The sequence below is a fragment of the Acromyrmex echinatior genome, chromosome 17, assembly GCF_024713525.1.
Source record: "Acromyrmex echinatior isolate Ae372 chromosome 17, ASM2471352v2, whole genome shotgun sequence".
Classification (NCBI taxonomy): Eukaryota; Metazoa; Arthropoda; class Insecta; order Hymenoptera; family Formicidae; genus Acromyrmex; species Acromyrmex echinatior.
In genome coordinates, this window is record NC_141868.1 from 1,568,769 (window position 1) to 1,588,235 (window position 19,467).

General features: G+C 28.4%; 1 protein-coding gene across 1 annotated transcript in view; it reads left to right on the top strand.

The window, feature by feature from the left end:
• Window positions 1-2,141: 2,141 nt before the first annotated feature.
• LOC105152109 (otoferlin) overlaps window positions 2,142-19,467 on the top strand; it is an 89,423-nt gene continuing 72,097 nt past the window's right edge. Inside the window, exons 1-16 of the mRNA XM_087415258.1 lie at window positions 2,142-2,312; window positions 2,935-3,076; window positions 4,474-4,627; window positions 4,735-4,903; window positions 5,095-5,284; window positions 6,174-6,376; window positions 9,707-10,039; window positions 10,954-11,070; window positions 12,481-12,615; window positions 12,855-13,016; window positions 14,685-14,954; window positions 15,284-15,500; window positions 16,020-16,246; window positions 17,147-17,383; window positions 17,821-17,965; window positions 18,414-18,543. Of these exons, the coding sequence (XP_087271384.1) occupies window positions 2,142-2,312; window positions 2,935-3,076; window positions 4,474-4,627; window positions 4,735-4,903; window positions 5,095-5,284; window positions 6,174-6,376; window positions 9,707-10,039; window positions 10,954-11,070; window positions 12,481-12,615; window positions 12,855-13,016; window positions 14,685-14,954; window positions 15,284-15,500; window positions 16,020-16,246; window positions 17,147-17,383; window positions 17,821-17,965; window positions 18,414-18,543 (3,002 nt within the window). The remainder of the gene's footprint in view (window positions 2,313-2,934; window positions 3,077-4,473; window positions 4,628-4,734; window positions 4,904-5,094; window positions 5,285-6,173; window positions 6,377-9,706; window positions 10,040-10,953; window positions 11,071-12,480; window positions 12,616-12,854; window positions 13,017-14,684; window positions 14,955-15,283; window positions 15,501-16,019; window positions 16,247-17,146; window positions 17,384-17,820; window positions 17,966-18,413; window positions 18,544-19,467) is intronic.

The window sequence follows — 19,467 nt, forward strand, 5'->3', positions numbered from 1 at the left end:
TCACATTTCTTAATTAGTTTTGTAGATTAATTATTTTTAAAACTAAATTATGTATAAGAATAAAAAATTTCTTGTCTCTGAAAAAAATTGTACGAATTTTCACAATTTTATAGAATTTATTTATAGCTGATTTTGTATAGAAACAAGTATGAATCATATGAGTTTTTATTACTTCTTTAATCATCTAAATTCTAAATAGATCATGTTTTTATCAGTATTAATAAAATGCTATAGTTATATAGTTTCCAAAAAATAAGGGTGTCTCTTTTGAAGATCTATGTTAGCATCGGTTTCTTCCTTCTAATATTTTATTCCTTCTAATAATTTAATATTTTAATGAAATTTATTTTTGTTAAATTGATTGAAAAAAAATAGTATTTTAAGAGAAAAAGGAATAGAATTCTTCAAGAAGAATTATTAAAATAGATTAGTTTTATAATGATGGTTTTCTAATAAAGCGCTTAGTTCTTTTTATAAAAGAAATATTTTATATAGGCACGTATTGCGGTTTATCTAGTTTAATTACGCGTCAATATTTTAAATTACGACTGTATTTCGATTGCTGTCACGACAGTGGAAGTACTTTGTCAAGTGAGGCCTATTTACACGACTGACACAAAATTGACGTGTGAAGTACGCACTTGTGCCTGACAGGATGGCCTTCGACATGAAGTCGGGGTAAAATCTATTATCTGAATATACGCAGTTTCTGTTTATAGAAAAATCATTATGAGATAAATTTAATCTTAATTCGAAGAAGTTCTTTAATAAATTAAATTCACGTCTCTATTATAAAAAATTCATGTTTTGTAAAAATAATTTCGGTTTGCTTTATTTTTTTTTAATGAAGGCAGCGGAAATAATAAAATTTGTATATATTTTAATTATTTCGTACGTGAAATTGAAAATAAAAATAAAATAAACTTTAGGCATAGGAAAAAAAGATTATAAGAAATAAATATAAGTTAACCAATGACTTTTCTAAAATTTAAGAACTGCAATCCGATGATATCAAGCGCTGGAATATCTACTCCACGGCGCAAGTTTTAGATTAAAAGCGGAATTATGATATTGCAGATATTGCAGCAAAATTATTGCATATTCATATTTTCTTTTCCAAATTTTAAATTTAAACTTTTAATAATAATAAATAATATTATTAAAAAGCATCAATTTTTGAAAAATAAAAATTTTAATAAGATTAAAAATTAGTCATTTATAATATTTATAGTATTTATTTATAGTATTAATATCTGTATACATATTTTATATATTATACATATATATATTATATATATATTATATAAATGTTCTTTTTCCATACTGTTTGTTTTTGAGAGAAGCGGCAGACGATGAAACTTTTAGTCGAGTTGTATGAACCCAACAGAAGGTAAGAACGAAAGCTAGACTTTATATCGATTATAGTCAAAAGTATATCTTCTGCAGTTAACTCTTGCACAAAATATACCATTTGATGATATGTGAATAAAAGTCTAAATCTGCTGATAAATTCTTTTGTTTACAAATGTATGTATAAGCAAAATACAATTCTGTGTATTTAAATGCAAAGGAGTAAAATAAAAAATCGTACAATATAAAAGAATTAAAAGTTATTTTAAAGATAAAAACAATTATACGTTTAGTAGATATGTAAAATATACAATGGTTTTCTATATCTGTAAAGGTATGTAAATACTTTACATTAAGTGATAGAAGTAATATAAAGTAATACTTCTTTAACTTAAACTTTACAAAAGTGACAGAAGTATATATAAGAAAAAGAGAGAGGAAGAAAATGCTAATGTACTTTAGAGCTTGGTTACTGATACAGTGAAGAAATATTAAATACGAAGCAGATACTTCATATAATATTTTGAAAAAAAATGTATTATTTTTGTTTAATAACACTGAAACTTTTACTGTGAATTATAAAAGGGAATAAAGAAAGTTTTATTGACGAGAAAGTTTTTATCAAACGTATTTCAAATATTCTCGTATTTTGTTTGCCGCCTTGTATAGTGCCGTGCATAAATTCAAAGCCATCGCACTTGGAGTGTCAAAAACAAACAAACAGTAAGTTAAACAAATGCAAATCGCACCTGGCGTGTGGCCAATATCAGCAATCGATTTTGTAGCCCGCAATGCCTTTCAAGAAATTCAGGCCGAAGTTCTCTATCTACCAAGTTTGCGTTACTATACTCGAAGCAAGACATTTACCACAAAATGCGAATCCGCTGGTCGTCGTCAAAGTTGGAAATCGCAAGAGAAGGACAGTGTTACGTGAGAAGACTGACAATCCTATTTATAACGAGGTGAAGTTATCCAATCTATCAAAACTAATTTATATGAAATGTTCGTCTTGAAATTATAAGTTAGAATGGATTGATTGGACAGACATCTACACAATCTTTGAGTACTAAAATATTAAAATCTTTGTTAACCTAGTTTTTAAAATTTAAAACTTAAAACTGAAAGTTTAAAGACTTTAGATTCGTTTCCAGAGAATTCTTAAGTTCTTTAAATCTTGTAGATTGTAGATATGTATAGGATATGTGTAGGACATGTTTATATACAGAAACTTATATATATTTCTAAATTTAAAATAGTTTAAATTTTGAAGTTTTTAGACTTTATCTAATTTCATAAATTAAAAATTAAATTTATTTATTTTAAAACATTTGCAATTTGTGATTAAAATGATATCATAAATTATTAAAATTTTAGAAACTTCAAGTTATGCAGTATTCTTGCAGATATAAATCTTTTAAATTCAAGAACTTTAGAGTCTATCAGGATTGAAGATTCTGTATTTTAAATGAAATACAGAATCCTGAAATTTTTCTGACATTTAACTTTCGGAATACTATGTGCGTGAACAAAGATATTCTATTCATGTGGACTTACATATTTACCTTTTGCTTTTTAAATACACAGTACTTCGTATTCGACTTCACATGCAGTTTGGACAATCTACTAAACACGAGAATCACGATAGCAGTCTATCTGCGCAACTTTGTTCGGCTAAAGTTTCACGGAAATACTTCCTTCGAAGTTGCCACAGTATGGGAACAACCAGGTTACCAAAAAGAAAAATGAAAAGAGAGATAAAGAAAATGCGGATGTATAAGCTTTATAGCTTTGTTACTGATACAGTGAATTAAAAGGAAGAGATAAATTCTTTCTAAGTGGCAAACAGCTTAAGGGAGTTAGAAGGTCATAATGCTTGAAAATTATACTTACTTTAACAATTTTTTATGAAAAACTGAATAAATATATAACAGCAAAGTTTTAAGCTATATTTATACAAATAAAAAGTAGAAAAATATGTTGTTTTAACAAATATAAATATACGATATATGTATATGTATATAACTACACTGTAAAAAATATTATGACGTTTAATATACTTTTAAGTTACATAAGTTGAATTTAATTTCGTAACATTACGTTACATTAAATTTAATGTAATTGTTACTGAGTATATTTGTATACATGTACATAAAATTTAATGTACTTTTCGTAAAATTTTATTTGGATTTGCATGAAATTTAATACATACAGTCATTACATAATTACTACTGTAACTTAGTTTCCAGTTAAACCATTCATTACTTTTTATAAAAGACTTTTCATAAAAAAGTTACTTTGTAACCACAAGCTTCCTTTACATGTTACTTGAATTCATAACAAAATTTCTGACAGTGTTAAATATACTCTATTTCTTTTTCGAGATCGTGGTTTTGCAATAATATCTCCCTTCGTGGTAATCCGATTATGGTGCATTTTAGTCGGAAGTATTCAGAAGACTTGCCGTTATTCGGTAAATCATGAACAATGCCGTTAAAATATTTCGTTTTACGACTAATTCTTTAATGTAAAAAAATTAAACAAAAATTGAGTTTCTTAAAATAATTGCTGTCATTCTGCTAATTTTTATTTGATTTATTTTGTAGTGAATTAACAGATAACGGCAAATCTTCCGAAGATTTTTAATTAAAATCGGACCACTCAAAACTATCGTTGCGAAACAACTAAAAAGAAACGAAATATACTTCCGTTATATGTGTGTATAGTACATTTATATTTGTTAATAAAAAATATTTTTTTCTATTCTTTATATGTATATTGCATAAATGTTACTCAACTAAGCATTTGTCAATAAGAAACTAAATATACATATATCGTATATGATTATTTGTCAATAAAGAATATATTTTTTGACTTTTTTGTATGTCATATGAATATCGCTTAACACATTTTCGCATATTTCTTCAATTACTTATATAAAATTATCAAAGATTTCGAGCAATCTGACCTTCCAATGACCTTAATTATCCGAAAAGTATAAGTCTGTTTATAAATAAAAATGAAGAAATATCTCGGACATCGGAGAAACGCTTCAAAAATTAAAAATAAATACGTTCGATTTATCAAGAAGTACTTTCAAGTTGTATGTGTTGCTTCTGTATGTAGATCGTCAATACTATCATAAGTGGGCTGTGTTAACAGATCCAAAAGATCTGACGGCGAGTCCAAAGGGTTACGTAAAGTGCAACATTCTGGTGAACGTCAAGGATGAGAAAGTCAAGGTGCATCCAGAAATATTAGATGAAGACGATATCGAAGGGTAATTTCTTCCAAAAGATAAATTTCCATCATTGACATACCCGTAATTTACACCGAATGGCTTATCAGAATTTCCATTGTTTGCTTGAATTTCGCGCTTGAACGTAGGAACCTCCTGCTTCCTATCGGTGGTGAGAAACTGCCGTTCAGACAACGTGCTCGATACGTTTTCATTGTTTATCGCGCCGACGGTTTACCCGACATGAGCAGTTTGTGCAGAAAAACCAATTTCGAGAATATTAATCCCTATGTGCAAATATCATTCGCTGGAATGAAGGTATGAAAGAGTTCATTGTTATTTTCACGCGGAGATAAAATTTCAAAACGTTTTTAATTCCTACGAGAATAAATATATAACATTAGATATTTAATGCATAAATTTTGCTACTACCGATGAGAAGTATTTATTTAGAGAAAACACGGCCTTACACGGTCGGATCAAACGATTACAGGTTGTAGTGTTTTCAGGGAACAACGAGTGAAGCATGGCAAACCTACTGTCCGAAATTCTACGAGGCCATAATTTTCAAGGAGATGTTCCCCGTTTTCTGCCATCGTGTGAGAATCACTATAAAACACCGTATCGACAGTTGCCGGACTTGCACCGTAGCAGTATATATCCTGGATACAACAAAGATCTCGAATTCCGGAGAGTATGGTGAGATCATCAAATGATTCTCTCTCGTTGTCAAGAATAAAAAACGGCGTAATATAATTTGTTTCCGGATAAAGTAAATTTGGAATAAATAGATATATTTACACACGTACACTGAAAGAAAAATTTTTGGTATTTGTGACTAATAATTACATGTTATCATAATTATGATTATTACTTCTTTAATGTTAGTAATAATAATTTATGTATAACTTTTATGTATAAGTACGTAGAGTACACTTTATCAATAAATATACATATAGAGTTAGCACCGAAAATGATAGTTAAATTATATACAGTTAAATTATTGTAGTTGCAACTATTTTTTTATAATAATAATTGTAATTTACAATCACTTTTGATGCCAACTGAATGTATACTATACATATATAGTTCTATCAACGTTATGCTTAACGTTATAATAATTATGATAATTATAATAAGCAATAATTATGATAATTATAATAAGTATTAAGCTTTTCATTTTTATACTTATTTATTGTTATATTATAAATAATTGTATTTATATTTCTAGAAAGATATGTTAAAAAATACTTAATTAACATAAAAAAAGACAATTAAATTGTAATAATTGTAACCACTTTTTTCTTTCATTGTGTCTTTATCTCCCAATATCTCCATATCTTTACTCCAAATACGATAAATTGTTTACGATATAGACTCATATATTTTAAATATTTTTATATTACGATTAAGTCTAATAAATATTTACACAAATAAATTTCCAAGTATAAAGTTCGAGATCAATCCTTATTATTGTCATTTAAAAGCACGCTCACTAATATGTACAAAGTTCAAGTAAATGTTAGAAAGTAATAAAGAAAGAGTGCGACGTGAAAAATTGCAAAGATAGCATTTGTCCTGCCAACAGGATTCCTGCCGACTTACGGGCCGTCTTTCATCCACTTTTACGGATCCGGCTCCGTGGAAAAGAACGGCTGCTCGGGCAAATGCTTGACAGCAATGCCTTTGTATCGCGGAAGGGTGCTTCTGTCGCTGAAAACTGAAATGGATGACCTAGAAGCATCCCCCGGAATCGGAGTTGAAACCATTCCAGCATCTCCCATTATTGAAGTGATTAGATTTGTTATTATGCTTCACTTTTGCGACAATTTATTTTATTTATAGTTAAAATTTAATATATTTTCCTTATAAAAAATTGGTTTTCCGCAGCAATAACTTTTATAATCTTACCAAAAATTTCTATCATTAAATTAATTTATTTTGCTATATTCTTAACCCTCAGTACGCTTTGTACCCACAAAGAATTAACATAACCTCTCTGATTTTCATAGTTCAAATATTTTTTCCGATCCCTTTTCGCTTATTGCAAAATATCTTTTGTGGTACGATTTTAGACTTTCTAACTCAAAAATTTTCTTTTTTTCAGTCTTCAAACAATAGATTAAAAAAAATTAGTTAAAATCGATGCACTACAATCTGAGATACAAGCAAAAGGAAATGCTGAGTTATAAATATTCAGTTGTGGGTCGATAGGGATTTTTTTGAGATGTGGATACTGAGAGTTAACAAATGTAAAACAATGCCTAAAATATCTTTGAAATCTGATTTATTCTAATAGATTCTAATAAATCATTTCTTTTTAATTAAAAAGAAAAAAGTTATGCTTTGATTGAATAAAATGTAAAGATTTATACGGAATTAAAAAAATTACAAACACTGAAATAAAATAAAATAATTTCTTAGAATTATTTGTAATAAAAGAATGAAATATTTAAAAAATGTAGAAAAGCTTATGGTCGACTGAGGAATATCTTTTGGTCGGAGTACTATACAACGTGTGCTTGATCGACCGTTCTAGATTTAGATCGAAATTAATCAGCTTTGAATTGAGTCTGGGAAACGCAGGAAATCGACAATTCTCGCATAGTCAATGCATAGAAAATAATGACAATCAATCAGGTGCTCTATAAACTTTTATTTTTGCTCATCACATTATTGCGTCTGTCCGAAAAACGTTTTAACACTAAATGTGACTGTAAATGGAAACGGAAATGAGAATTTAGAGAAGACAATTTGTTTTCAAATACCTAGTATTTTTCTTTCATCTACCACAAATCCAGCAATGTAGTCGCCATCGATTGCGATTTCTACTGGATGGTTCCCGATAAGAGAGACAAATTTTCGGGTCTGGTGGAGGAGACGACTGTTTTAAGGTACAAAATTTATGTTGTGCAACTTACTACTTTTCCTCTATCTGCAATGGCATCTCTACAGATTTGTCGCTGTTGATAACAGTCACTCTGTATTTGTCTCATGTGAATTATGCTTTTAACGTCAACGCAAGATGGGAAGCAGAAAGTCACATTTAGCATTGAGACGTGCGATAAAAATATTCTTTTCCTCGTTTACTTTTGCCTTCGGCAGAAATCGAGTTGCTGAAAAAGCGATTGAACTTCGAGAGTCAATCAACCCCGCGAACGACCGGCACTTTAGACGGCAAATATAATTATGTACCTTTGGGATCCAGAAAGCCTTGTTTATATGTGAGATCTTGGTGGCCAAATTTGGAATGGAGGATGAATAACAACAATAATCTTCGCTATATTTCTAATTTTTTGGTACATTGCAATTAGATGTCATTAAAAATGCGTAAATTTTTAATTGGAATAGATTTAAAATATTATTTCGAAATCAGATTATAAAAATTACGATGTATTTATTAAAATTTATTATTAAAATTTTATTTTAAAACTAAACTACATTATTAGAATTATAGCGTATTAATTTTTTAAATATTAATTTCAATATAATTAAAAACTTTAAGTTTTTATTAAAAATTTATTTCAATAAATTCATTTTTTTAATAAATTAATTTTAATTTATAATTTTATTAAAGTTAATTTTAATAAAATTAATACACTCTAATTAGTTATTATTAATTCCTTATTATTGTTATTACTTATTATTAAAAAAATATTAGGTAAAATATAATTTTAGTAAATTGTTTAAACTATAACGTCATTGAATTATTTACCGCGGTCAGTTTATGAGAATAGGAACGTTATAATCCTTTTAATCGATGGTAGGAGACACGATTGAACAAAACTGGAGACTTTTATGGCTGTTGAAAATCCTGTAGCTTTCGAAGCTTACAACGAAACGATTCGCACATTAAGAGCTCACTGTGTGCGATATTTAGACGCGTTGGACACTGGCAGGTATGAATCCAAAGTAGGAACCACTAAACTCGATCGTCATCGTGCAAGTTTGTGTCGTAAAAATGTCAAAGATATACTTACAAGGATTAAAATCAACGGTGAACTTCCTAACAACAATTACATGAGGATTGCGATGATTCATGCGTATCATTATTTAAAAAAATTGAGGAATCTGTGCGATGATGTAAGTTAATAACGCTTCTACCAAGAAAATGTAAAGTAAAAAGAGAAATAACGCAAATCTTATTTCTTAACCTTTTGTGGACCAGATTTGAGATGTTCTCCTCTCTTTTTTTTTATTTAAATTATTTAAATAATTAGCTCGCTTAGTTTCTTTGAAGCTTGATCTATGAATAATTTAATAATGATTTATTCGTGTCTGAGTGTCAAAAATAAAAAATTCAGACCACTTAGTACACTTAGTACGGTGATAGAATTAAAAAAAAGATAATTAACAAAGCTCGATTTAAAAGTGTTTAGTAATATCAAGTTTTCAGTTTCGCTTTATTTAAGCTTTTGGTGACAAGCACTGATTTTCAAATTGACAATCAAACTCTGATTATGAATCTTGTGCTCTAAATCCTTCTTCATGGAGATTACTACACAATCAGTGGATAATATTTTTTCATTAATTATTTTACATTGTATATTTTATTGTAAAATTAATAACTATTAAATGTTTATTAAATATTTATTATATTTTATTCATTTCATATAAAGAAAATATTTATTAAATATTTATATGGTGTTTATTTAATAATATTTATGTCACATTAATAATTTATTTGTAATAATGATTTAAAAAGAAATTTATGTAACATTTATTTAATATTAATTTAATATTTGTGTTACATTTATAATTCATTTGCAATAATGATGAAGATATATATATATATATATATATATATATATACATATGTATACATTAATTCTATACAAAAGTTTGTATAGTTATCATATCTATATTATTACGGTGTTTTTCTCTGTTTACATTATTGTTTAGCTATTTACTCAAAGTTTTATATTTAATAAGCTTTATTTTTTACATGCATTAAAAAAAATTTTGATGGTAATTGTCGTTAATGACAATTAAAATGCTATTGTAAAATCATATGCTGGTAATGGATAACTATCATGGCAAGTCGATATATTAAAGATTTCTTCTAGATATTTTACGATTTCGATTTTACATGATGGATCATTTGATATATCGTTCAATCAGCCCCAACACAGTCTTCCGGATGTTTTTGTCTGGATGATCGCTGGCTCGAAGCGAGTCGCTTACTCGCGTCTGTCAGCCGAGCAGATCGTCTACTCTGAGGAAGCGACTGAAATGGGCGGGAAATGCGGTCGGCGAATCAATCTGTTCCCCAGGAATCCGGACGACGAAAGCGAGCCTGTCGAATACAGCGCCTGCAAAATCGAGGCATTTTTGTGGCTCGGCAACGCGAGGTACGCCGCCGCGTGTTGGAGTGCAATTCCGCCGGGATACGAGATCGATCACGGCAGAAATGTCGACACGTTCCCGAAGTACATCGAGTACAATCAGTTCTCGGTAAGAGACGAGTGAAAAGATAGCGACAGGGTATTACGATGCACGAAATGCACAAATTGATCGCGAGCGTAACGTTTGATTTCAAGAGAAATCAGATTGACGCGTCTCGACATTAAGGACAGACATTAAGGATGTTTTTGCCTATATCAGCTAAAAATATCAGGCAAAGTATCAGTAAAAAGAACCAACATCGACAAAAAATTTTTTTATCATAAATATACTGCCTCGAAATCAATTAAAAAAGACAAAACAACAAATAATTCGACTTATAATTTGCAGTGAAATAATTACATTTTTTCTATAATTTAGGTAAATAATTTTTAAGTAATAAATGTAAGTGAAAATTTCAAATAAACTTTGCACGATTTATTAGAGTTTTATTAGTATATAAAAGAATTTGATTTAATTCATAATGCTACAGCTTCATCCAATTTGCAAATAAGTACAAATTACAAAACGCGATTTTACATAAGAATTAAGACAAATAAAGAAATTAAATAAATTTTAATCAATAAAAGAAGTGTCTTTAAATTTTATATAATACTTAGACGTAATAGAATAATCTATTAAATTTTTAAATTATTGCTACTAATGCTCTCGAGATATGATACATATATTCAATTCTTAACGCTAGAATATCAACATTTTTCATTTATTAAAAGAAAATGAAGTAAATTATTATAAAAATAAAAATGTAAAAAAACCAAACATTAATGAAAGACATAATTATTGAAAAATAAAAAATTTTATCATCATATTTTTTACACAAAAACATGTGATATAAATCTAAAAAATAAAAACGATCAATGATGACCACTCGTTACTTCTAATTTGAATTGTAAATTGAAACGCGTGTAAAAATGATACACCACGAGATACTGCTACCTGAAAAAGATATATTGTGATCGTTACAGACGTTTCAGTTGAGAGCTCACATATTCCAAGGTCACTTTGATCCCGGAATGGACGCTTCCGGCTTGTTGGATTCGTATATACGAGTCGCGTTTCAAGGATACACGGTTTCTACACGGGTGAGTTACGTTTAACATTTTAACGGAACGTGCAAATTTCACTTTCCCGGTTTTTGAATCTTTAAAATATGAAATTTCGAGCGAGATATAACTCGTCCGCCGGGTATCATGGCATTCTATATCACCGTGGTGATCATGCCATGTATGCATACACGGTCAGGATGCCGTGAAATTTCTGCGGTGTGTATTCCTATGACATTTCACTTGAAACGCGCGAGAGTAACGACCGATGTAATACGAGCGTGATTAATGTTGCACGCGCAACGTTTCGTTCCGTTCGTTCGCTATATGAGAGTGACAAATATTAAAATTTACGGTTTGTTGCGACTGTATTTGCTACTTAAAAGCGTTGTAATACCGCTTGATTTGAAACCGATTCGTATTCCATATTAACGAGATAATGCATGACTGACAAGTTTCAAATTGATATCATCAGCAACATCATTTATCATCGTTATTATGTGATTACCCTGTTATTATGTGATTAATAAGATCTAATTGATGATTAATTAAGTTGCAATAGACTGTTCAAAAATATAGTTCAATATTTATCCTGTCAATGTAACCGATGATAAATGATTATCAAGGAAGAAACCTTTATTTTAAATTATTCACCATTTTTAAGATGCTTATTAGCATCAATATTGTCTATTAAATTGCTCAATTTAATATGAGATATTACTACTACTAATGATTGCGCCATTTCAAGACTAAATAAGATTTGGCACGCGATTTCCTGAATTGAATATGATTTCATACCCAGAAATATTGAAGAACTAACATTTAATCAAAAATAGAATTATTCTTCTTAATTAAATTACTTTTTAAATATACAAGTTGCTCCACTTTTACTAAATTATGATTACAAGATATATTTAAGTTTCAAGTTTTTTTAAGTAAATAAAACTAATTTTTAGTTTTAATTTTAAATTAAAATTTTCAAAAAAAACCAATTTGTAAAAATTTGTTATCGAATCTAGTTAACAATTCTTTATTATTGTGCTCTTTTAAAGCTTTTTATCGTTTATTTTTCATATAGTTTATTTTAAAATACAATGTAAGTATCACTACTATGCAAAATTATATTGAAAGTTGCAATTAAATTATTTGTTCAATTATGTTTATGTTGATCTTTCACATTTTTACATTAAGATTTTTATTATATTGTAGATGTTAAGATTTCTAAAATATTTCTATAATATTAAAATCTCTAAAATATGGTAGTATTATCAAAATATTATACAGTGACTATATGTGACATTTCGTAAAGAATCATATATAATTAGACCGAAACTATTTTAAATAATAAAGAACATTTTCAAGAAAGATGTTTGCATTTATTTAATAAAACTTAAAACTTACGTTAAATTTAATTTTTATATCTTTTGTATACTTTTATAATTTTTCCAGATGATAAGACAAAGTTTAGATCCATTTTGGGACCAGACATTAATTTTTCCTCCAATTATTTTGCATGGCAATAAGGAATATACTAAATTTCTACCACCCGAAGTCATCTTGCAGATTTTTCAGCATGATTTATGCGTAAGCAAAGCAATAGATTTATCAAATTTCTTGATAATATTTCCACAAAATGGGAAATATGTAAGATAAAGTAGTTCATCCAAAAAAAGAATACAAATACAAAATAAAAATATTGAAAATATTATTGTTCATATATAGATATAATCATTTTTGAAGTAAAAATGAAAAAAAAAAAGATTTTTGAAGTTATTCAATCAAACTTAAAAGTTACGTATTTTTCGTATACTGAAAAAATACAGAGCACGAGGGAATTCTGTGGCAAGTGTATCGCGGTGCCATTAGTGAAACTCACCACGGAAACTTACTCACCGCCCGATTTTCCACCGAAATTAGAGTGGTACAAATTCCAACCACAGAAAGATTGCACCGGTTCAGTTCTCGCCGCTTTCGAGTTGATAGAAGTGAGTTATCGATTTTTCTTCTCAGGACAAATATTAACACGATGTTTCAACAGTGTCACCTCTCTATTTTCATATAATACATTCTATTTAAGGATCAATATTTCTGTTTTTTAATATCAAAAAGATACTGTAAAACGCCATACAAAATGAGTATGTAGGGTGGCCAATAACTTCCCATTTTACTTTACTAATTAGTAATCGATTAATTTGTATAAAATATTCCAAAACATATCAATTTTGTTTTTCAAGAGAAATGTATAATTGTAATAAATTCAACCCTTGTGCTGTCTTTTTATTAAGATAGTTACTCCTTCAAAGATTTTAAAAATTTTGGCTTACCCTAAAAAATATCAGATTAAAGTATCAACTTAAAAATCATTCAGAGAAGCTAATATCAGTTAAAATGTTTAGCTACACCCTAAAACCAAATTGCAAAAAAATAAAAAACAAATAATTTGGCTTATAATGTTTGCGTTTAGCAAAAAAAGCAGCTTTGCAACTGTAAAATTCTTTAATATGATTTAATTTACTCTTCCTTAGTTCCTTACTGAACCTAAATGTATAAACGAAACATATTAAAGAATTTTTTTCTTAAAATTTTTTTTTTGGAAAGATACTTGAAAATTAAAATTTATGCTAAAAACAAGTCTCATACAATCCGATTTACGTCAAAAATTAATGCTGGATAAGTGGATAAGTGCTGTAGAATAACACCGGAAATGTTTCAAAATATCTGTAACTCGGATAAGAAGCTTTATTATTTTATGAAGGCTAATGGAAAATAACTTGAATATTTACATAGGTAAACTCTGCAAATTTTCAATTTTACATATCTAAAACTTCCAAATGCGATTTTTTTTTAAAGCATATATTGTATTAAGAGAACTAAGCTAAATTTTAAAGAAAGTTAAAATATTTTTAAAACAATATGCCCCTTGATTCTTATTGTCATTTAACATTTTTGAAGTGGTAGTTATCCTAATTAAAGAAATAAAGCATAATTAAAACACAATTGCCTTAGCCATAGATATAAAGCACTTTTCAAAGATGTTACGCTGTTTGTGGCGTTGTGTTATCTCCGTCTTGATTCATCGTTAACTGCCAACGTTCATTTCATAAAACAGTTCACTTCAGTGCGGGAAGCAACTTAACTGCAAACCGCAAACCACAAACCGCTTAGATTCTTTACAGAAAATACCTGTAGAAGCCTCAAAAGTATTAAAGCACTCGTAGTTTGCTGAATTTTCTTAAAAAAAGTAATAATAAAATCCAAAGGAAATACTATTATAAAATATTGTTAAAACACTGTTATAAAAATAAAATATTATTTTTCAATAAAATTATTTTTTAATTTATTTTTTGTTGGATATAGAAAGTTTATGTCAATTTATAAACTTTATATTTTTGGCTAAAGCTGTATATTCCCTTTAAAAACAAAATGGACATTTTCGATATATTTCACACAAATTGATCGATTATAAAAAAAATACAGGACGGGGGGGGGGGTGAAAATACAGGATTTACACCGATTTATGTATGTCTTGGACAATACATTAAGTTTTATGATGACCTTCTTCAAAATTGAAAAATAATATATATACAATATCTGCGGTAATATATATATATATATATATATATATATATATATATATATATATAAAATCACAGATAGAGAACAAAGAGATTGCGGACGTTCCGATGGATGTGTCAGTAGAGGACAAGATTTACAGCATCCCTCCGGATATCAGACCGAAAATGACGAGCTACAGACTGGAGGTAATCTTTTGGGGTGTTCGCGATATGAGAAAGATAAAATATATACCGATACGTAGGCCGAGAATTATAGTGGAATGCGCCGGAGTGCACATCAAATCGGAGGTAATGAAGAACGCTAGGAAATTCAGCAATTTTGAGGAACCACACATTATCATTGAACTGGTAATCTTGAAATTATTCCGAGAATAGTTAATTAGCAAACTTCGTGTGTAACACATGTGTGAGACGTTTAAACTAAATACATGTACATGCACAATTTAAGAGAAACGGATAGCTTTTATAAAAAAAAAAAATAAGGACAGCTTCTTTGGAAAATCTGAAAATTGTATTTCGATAACAATTTGATTAATGTTTAATTTTGATTGTTGAAGTCTTTCAATGTTAATTGTCTTAACGAACAGAAATCAGACTACAATTAAAATAAATCAACGCAATATACACTATTAATAGCAAGAAAATGGAAACCACTTTAAAACACATTAATCATCAAGGAAATGCCGGAGCTCGACATTTACTATCCGAGCATCACTATAAAGGCTTATGATTCGCGCGGATTTGGCTGCTTCAAATATGCTGGGATCTGTATTATCCCTAACATCCATGTCTTCCTGGAGCAATTAATAACCGAGGAAGATTATGATGTGCAGATATACGAGTCGAAATTCATGCAGAAATTCCAGTTGGCGAAACGGCAGACGACAATAGTGTGTTAGTACGCTTTCGTATTATTGTTATTTAAATGGTATTATTGTTTATTATAAAAATATATTATAAACATTATTAAAATAATAAACATTATTTAATACGTTTTTATAATAAAAATGAGATGCATATACTTTATTATATTTTATTAAAAATATATTACATGTATAACACATTTAATACATTTTTATAATAAATATTATTTAATACGTTTTAATACCTTTAATATTAATACATTTAGTTTTTATTCTAAAAATGTATTAAATGCATTACATTTTGAATATGTACACATATTAAAAATATGATACATCTAATAAGGTAGAAATATATTTTTAATAAGATACGAATACAATAAAGCTAACTGCATATTGTAAAGAAGAAAGAGTATTTAAGGAAAAAAACTTAAAAATTAAAATTATTATTTCTTTCTATTGTTATTCGTATTATTATAAATTTTTATATTGTTTCATAAAAATAATTATAGGCTTTTTATATAATATTGTTCTTGTTTTATATTTGATACAGTACCTTTGCCAATCGATTATAGTCCATCGAAGGAGGAGAGCAAAGGTCTTATTGCGTATAAGAGAATGGCTGCAACGGACATCCGTTCTAAGCTGAGGGGGCTGCTTGTAATCATGAAGAGGATATTAAAATTCAAGATCTTTACTAAGAGAAAGAAAGTGGAAATTTACAAAGACAGCGATGATGAAACTCTCGATTGGTGGAGTAAATATTTTGCCTCCCTTCAGGTTCATATAACAATTTTAAATGAAAATAGTATAACTAATGCTAAAATTATTTTTGATTACTTTGCATGAAAAATTCATGAACATAATAAAATTATTGAAACTTTAAAGCTATCTTCAACTTAATTACTTTAATTTAATTATTTTAATCAAAGGTGTATTTATATTTTTTGAAATTATGACTTGTAATAGATTGATTAATTATTCTAACACAATTTTAATTTTGAAATTTAATGTTATTGAGATAATTTTAATGATAATTTAAAAATAATCTAATTTTCACACAAGTTGAAATGTTTGTTGTTTTTATATGATTGACAATTATTATTATAAACACAAATCAGCACTTAAATCCTGCTTGACTATGGTGTTCCTTATAAATTTTCAGCTTTTTTTATTTTTATAATTTTTGGTACTAAATTAAATCATATAAATCTAACTGCCAGACATTAAACTGCTTAAATACTTAGCTGCTTATTTAGAAATTCAATTGTTGTGTACCTAACGGTTAAGGAGCTTATTGTTAGTAGCTTAATTACCTAAATACTTATATGATTAAACATTTAATAATTTACTAGCTTATTTGCTTAGCAATTTAACGATTTTAAATATTTTTATCTTGCTAATTTTTTTCAATTTACATTTTTTATTATAAAAAAATTAAATTATAGGATTTATGACTTCGTAAATTTTATAGCTTCCTCTGCGTCGTAAATCTTGATAGTTTCCTCTGCATGAATCTTTCTGAAATTTTCCCTGATTCAGCTTTATTTCCTGATCATCGTAAATCGCGTTGCTGATAAATGAATCGATTTTGATCGAAATCATGTAGAACATGAGTCTTGATTGACTGGGATCAACTGGGGCGTTTGATAATGCAAATTATTGACGTTGAATTCGCAGGAAGAGAGAAATAGAGAATTGGGAATCACGACAGCGTATCGTCGTAAACCCGTGGCGACGTTCAAGGTACCATTTAATGCACTCAAACTAGACTGCTTAGACACTGAAATCAGATCTATTCCACGGAGCTGGAGACGCAGCCGCAGTTCGAAGGGTTTCAAGACCGACTCCGCACATTTGAATTGTGGCGTGGAAGGAAGAGCGAAAATCCCGAGTATGCCGGAGATAATTACACCGGCAAATTTAAGGTTAATTTACTTTTAAAAAATGTCTAAATAAAAAATTGAGATAAACTTTATTAACGAGCGTATCCAAAACTCAGCTCGTGAAAGCTAAACGCTACTTTTTCATCGTTTTGTTGAGCAAGACAGATGAAAAACAAAAAAGAATAAACGCTAAAGCAGCTAATCACTGGGCAGAGTTCTAATCTTTATTCTTTTTCTTTTCTTTTCATCTTGTTCAATAAGATAATGGAAAATGATTAACTTGCGAGCTAATTAAGTTTTGGACGAGAGCTTCTTAGTATAAAAAGAATTTATCTAATCTTCTTTGATTACAAATTTATAATTAAACGTGATAAATATTAGCGTTTGAATCAAATAAACGAAATTCATTAAATGTCTCAAGCACTCAATTTACTTACGTCAAATACTGTAAATTGTGACTTCCTCCAGGGACATATTTCTATATACCGATGGCCGCATCCTGATAATCTTCCATGCAAAACGAAGAGCGGGAGAGATGCAGCTAATGGCCTGTGCAACGATTATCCGCCTCAAGAGTCTGTTAAGCTTCTCGTTAGACTTTACGTTGTAAAGGGTTAGTCTCCACGTAATATTACATGCACCAAAAAAATGACTAATTTTAAAAATGTTCCACTTGTTTGCTTTGATATTAATTTACAGATTCAAGAAAAGTAAATTTGAAGATATATTATCGAAATATTTGTTTCTAATTGTAAAACAGTGACAGACACTTTTATTTAATTTTATCTATAATATTAAAAATTAATTCAAACTAGTCAAAGTAATTATAGATAAAAGCAAACGCTTGGGATATTATGGGATATTATGGGATATTATGAGAAGTTTTCTTAGTACACATTTCTATCTTTTTTCTTTCTTTATTTCTTCTATTAAAAAGAACTAAAGGATGATTTAGAAATCCTTTTTATGGGAAATATGCCGGTACACCTTATACTCCTCGGTAAACTTATAGAAAGCCCGTCTGCGACATCGAGCTGACAGCAAATTTGCTTTACGCGCAGGCATTAACTTACAGCCTAAGGATCCCCTCAGCGGCAAGTCCGATCCATATCTCTACGTGAAGCTGGGAAAAAATTCTATCAACGACAGGAAGAATTATATACCCAATCAATTGAACCCTACATTTGGTCGGTAAGGTCAACAAAAAGCTGCTGCAGCTTCTTCCCAAGCATATCGCAGTATAGCTGTGCCCTTCGGGCGTTATCGGGAAATATTTTATCGATATCCATCTATGCATTCGTGTGTATCGGCTTTTTGCAACTTTCAAACTGCACGATCAGGTTTTCCAGCTACTTCACATAACAACGTAACAGGGATTACGATTATTTTGATAATTGATGTTTTTGCTTTTTTAAAGGTATAATATTTAAAAAATATACTCTCTCTCTCTCTCTCTCTCTCTCTCTCTCTACCTTAGATTCTCTAGCAATAAATAAAATAAAATTCAATTTTTTAGTATCGCGTTACTTTCATCAAAATAATTAATAATTTATAAGTAGAATATTCTAAAAATATTTTATCAGTTTATTTTTCTAAAGACACTTTTTCTAAAGACTACTTTTAATAATTGATTTTAACTAAATAAAAAAATTGAAACAATTATTTTTAAATTGCACCATCGACTAATTTTTAATTATTTTATTTTGTGTAACAGTATGATATAAATATAATTAAAATAAAAATTATTTTGTTAATCATCATATTTTTCTCTTCTAAATATTTTATATTTAAAAAATAAACAGTTTTAGATTCTATAATGAGAGACAAATAGATGGTATAAAATTTAATTTTTTAATGTTGTCACTTATTTTGAATAATTGATATTTAATTATATACATCTATTAATATATCTGTTATAAAAAATACGTTTAAAACAAATGAAAATATTTTTTAATCATACTCATATATATTGAAAAATACATATACTAAGTATTTAAATGTTAATTATTTTAAGTGTTTTAAAAATTCATTTATTCACAAATCTATCATAAGTTCACGAGAATCAAATTTATTCAAATGTATATGTTCTGAATCTTAATAAGTATACTTTAATAC